A 3,382-nucleotide genomic window follows, 5' to 3' on the forward strand; every position below is an offset into this window, starting at 1 on the left:
AACAAACTATATGATCAGCGATGTACAAATGTACATGTGATGGTATGTAACGACATTAGACGTCATATATAATATAATGTGAACATAAGGTCCTGTGAATTAATATATATTAATATGTGTACACTATAATTGACATCCATCTCTAGTCAGCTTTAAAACTACAAATTAGGCTGTCTGTGGTATTAAATTAACGATCTGTCAACAAGCCGTATGGTAATGCAGCACTTAAAACTGTTCTCACAAGAACGAACTACGTTATTGCAAAACATTTGAGGATGATTTTCGGAGCCATTACAATATACAATTTACTGAATATATAGGACAGTATGATGTATAGTATTGGTCACCGTTACACTGTTGGGTTGAACTTACAAGTTTATGTATCTTCCAATCCTTTCAATTCAGATGAATGATTTAAAGGACCAGCTGAGGATAATTGTCAGTGACTTGAACAAACTGTCTGAGGAATTAGAATGCCGTGGTATAGAGCGAACAGCAGCAGCTGGGGTGATACGGACGGCAGCCACACAAATATCACAGGCCTGTGGATGTTCCGATACACCAGACCATGCCCCGCGCCCGGTTGACCTTCCAACCGCGAAGAGAAAGAGACACACGTCTGTGATTCCTACAAATAGTGAGGACAACTGTAGTGACAGTTCAGCGTACGGTCTCTCCGTTAGACCATGCGATAGAGGTATATCACCTTACTTATTGTACTCTAGATCAAAAAATAAATTAGCCAATGGAAATATCAAATATTTTATGCTGTTAACGTTTTATATACTAAACAATAATTCATAACTCACATGGATAAGTGTAACAAAAATCCGACAAAATGTCACACTTCAAAATCATTACTACCTGTTGGAAAAGGCAACGGAAAATTGAAGACATATCGAAATGATAATCTCATCGATAGACATACACATTGTAGTTGTTGATGATTTCTTGTTCCCCTTTAAACACCATTTTAACGTTGAAGCTGTTTTTAAAGGTATACAGGCTTCTGATAATGTTTCTCAGTTGTTTACTACCTTTAAAACTGGTCTAATGCTAAACTCGAAAATGTTCATCAGAGATATTCTCATATGTTTATGGTCTTCATAGTGAACTATTTTATTTCGTTGTACGATATGAGGTTGGACTTGTTTGATGGTCACTAGTATGCTGATGAAGCCGTTGTTGCTTGCCTTGTTCTCATTTGGGAACATGATTTAATCTGTGTGGATTGACACAGAATTTACATGACCGATGTCGTCGATCCAGAATAAGACGCTTACCCTTCCGGAATAGCTGGTCTTTTTCTCTTTGTATTTGCCAGGATTTCATTCATTGCCAAGGTTTCACTGAATTTGTGTTTGAAATAGGATTCCGTCGACAAGTATTTGATTTAATGTTATTTTTAGAGCATCTAGTTCAATTATACTCAGCTATTTAATTTTTATCCACCAGAATCACCTTGTCGTCAGGAGGAGTCTTACCAAACAGTATTACGAGAAAACCATGTGGATTTAATGAACGACTTACAGTTGGATTCGACACAACTGCTAGACCAATTGGTTGAGGATGAAGTTATGTGTGTAGCTGATGCAGAGTCGCTGCGACGTATACGCAATAGGAGGGAAAAGACAAGGACATTACTCACACAACTGGCGGCATACGGACCTAAAAAGTATGATAAATTCAAAAACGCCCTTCGCTTTTCTCACCAACATCTGTTTAAGAAACTCGTTAAGACTGAATCTAAGCACCAAGGCATATTGCCTGCTGAAGAGTGTGTAGCCTGTAAGATTGCTCGGGACGTTGACATCAAAGATGTCGTAGATCACCTATACATGGCAGGAGTCCTTTTACGGGAGGATCTGCAGAACGTACTTCAAAGGCATCGTCGCAGAGAATCATGGATTATTATCTTTAAATGCATAAAAACTAACAAAGGTACTGGAATCGATGTACTCTGGAAGAGTTTGAAACACATATACCCAGATATTGCAGAGGCTGTCAAGAAAGAAACAGACTACATCAAATGTCACTGTAGGAAACCTGTAGTAAATGAAACAGACAACACGAACCAATCGCAATTGTCCATAAGCAGGACAGCATCTGGACCATATACTGTCATAGACAATCCCTACATGTCTCTGCCGCACAACTGCATTATGGCCAAAGACTCGTGTGAACATACGTACGAACAATGTGACGATGTTAGCGATCATTTCAAAGAAAATTTATATTATAATGTAAATAAGATCGGAAGTGAGTTACAAGATCCACATTATGAAAACGGTGAACTACAACAGAAGACTTTCGAAGTGTGTCAAACGAAAGATGTTGGGATTGACGGAAAATATACACGCAGTTATTCCTGGGATAATGGGATGTATTATCATAGTATGGAGAATATCAGTGGTGAGGAAGATCCTACATACTTACATCCATGTGATGTGGACACCCTACCTTGTCTCACTGGAGACCGAAACCGTGAGTGTGTATCACCAGGGAATGATGAGAGCATCGAGAGTACCATAGTAAGACGTGGGGCATTCAGACGTAAATGTGGAAGAGAATCCAAATAATAATGGATGTCTTTATTAGCTTGACTGGAAATGGTTTCATTGTAAAATTCAGAGACAAGTTACGGGCTGAAACGGCAGGTTGAGAATGTCATTAATTTTTATTGCATAAGTCTTACTCTTAATATAATACAAATGTACTTGGTGTTATCTGACATATAAAAATACGAAATATATCTAATTTTGGGCTGGTGCATCCTCAAATCTAGATTTTGAATTTTCTTTCAATAACTTTGGATTTTCCTCAATCGTCTTTAAGGCTTCAAAGTTTAGACCTTTGCATCATTGACGAGTCTTAGAAGGACGAAACAGTTAGAGGACGCAATTTGATTGATGGTTTGGCTCCACTTATCTTAATTTGTACTAAACAATGCTATTTATTTGTTTGTATTTTATACAATCTTTGATAAGATATTTCGCATAAAGGACTTCTCTGAGATGTTATCAAACAACTAACGAATTTTGGGATGGTTCGAATTTCAGCGCATATGAGGGATCTATATAATTATGTTGTTTACTAGCATTGTGGTTTCTTTCGAAGCAAAGCGCATTGCATAATAATTTATGAAAAATTGCAATGCAGGAAGAAGTTCGAACCATCCCAAAATTCGTGATGTTTGAGCAGAAGAAATGATGATATCACCACAGTCACGTATCACTGATCACAATTGCTCCAACGTGAACTGGAGGTTTTTGTATATATCTTATAGCCATGTAAAACGATGTAGATGAAGGTATGGGTACTGTACGTTATGCAATCAACAATTTGTTAATACTAAGGAAAAGCTCTAGACATTATCCTATAT

At 37.4% G+C, this 3,382-nt stretch overlaps 1 protein-coding gene across 1 annotated transcript; it reads left to right on the top strand.

Moving 5' to 3' along the window:
• Positions 1 to 405: 405 nt before the first annotated feature.
• LOC132544616 (uncharacterized) lies at positions 406 to 2,579 on the top strand. Its single transcript, XM_060208238.1, has 2 exons — positions 406 to 697; positions 1,456 to 2,579. Exons 1-2 carry the CDS (start codon positions 406 to 408, stop codon positions 2,577 to 2,579), a joined length of 1,416 nt encoding a protein of 471 aa, XP_060064221.1.
• Positions 2,580 to 3,382: the final 803 nt, after the last annotated feature.

The sequence above is a fragment of the Ylistrum balloti genome, unplaced genomic scaffold (genome assembly GCF_031769215.1).
Source record: "Ylistrum balloti isolate Yb309-2 unplaced genomic scaffold, AGI_CSIRO_Ybal_v1 Utg369802, whole genome shotgun sequence".
NCBI classification, from domain to species: domain Eukaryota; kingdom Metazoa; phylum Mollusca; class Bivalvia; order Pectinida; family Pectinidae; genus Ylistrum; species Ylistrum balloti.

Excerpts from the sequence above, each read along its gene's own strand:
- LOC132544616 (XM_060208238.1), top strand. The coding sequence starts at position 406 with ATGAATGATTTAAAGGACCAGCTGAGGATAATTGTCAGTGACTTGAAC. Across the intron at positions 698-1,455 it reads CGTTAGACCATGCGATAGAG|AATCACCTTGTCGTCAGGAG; the intron begins GTATATCACCTT and ends TTTATCCACCAG.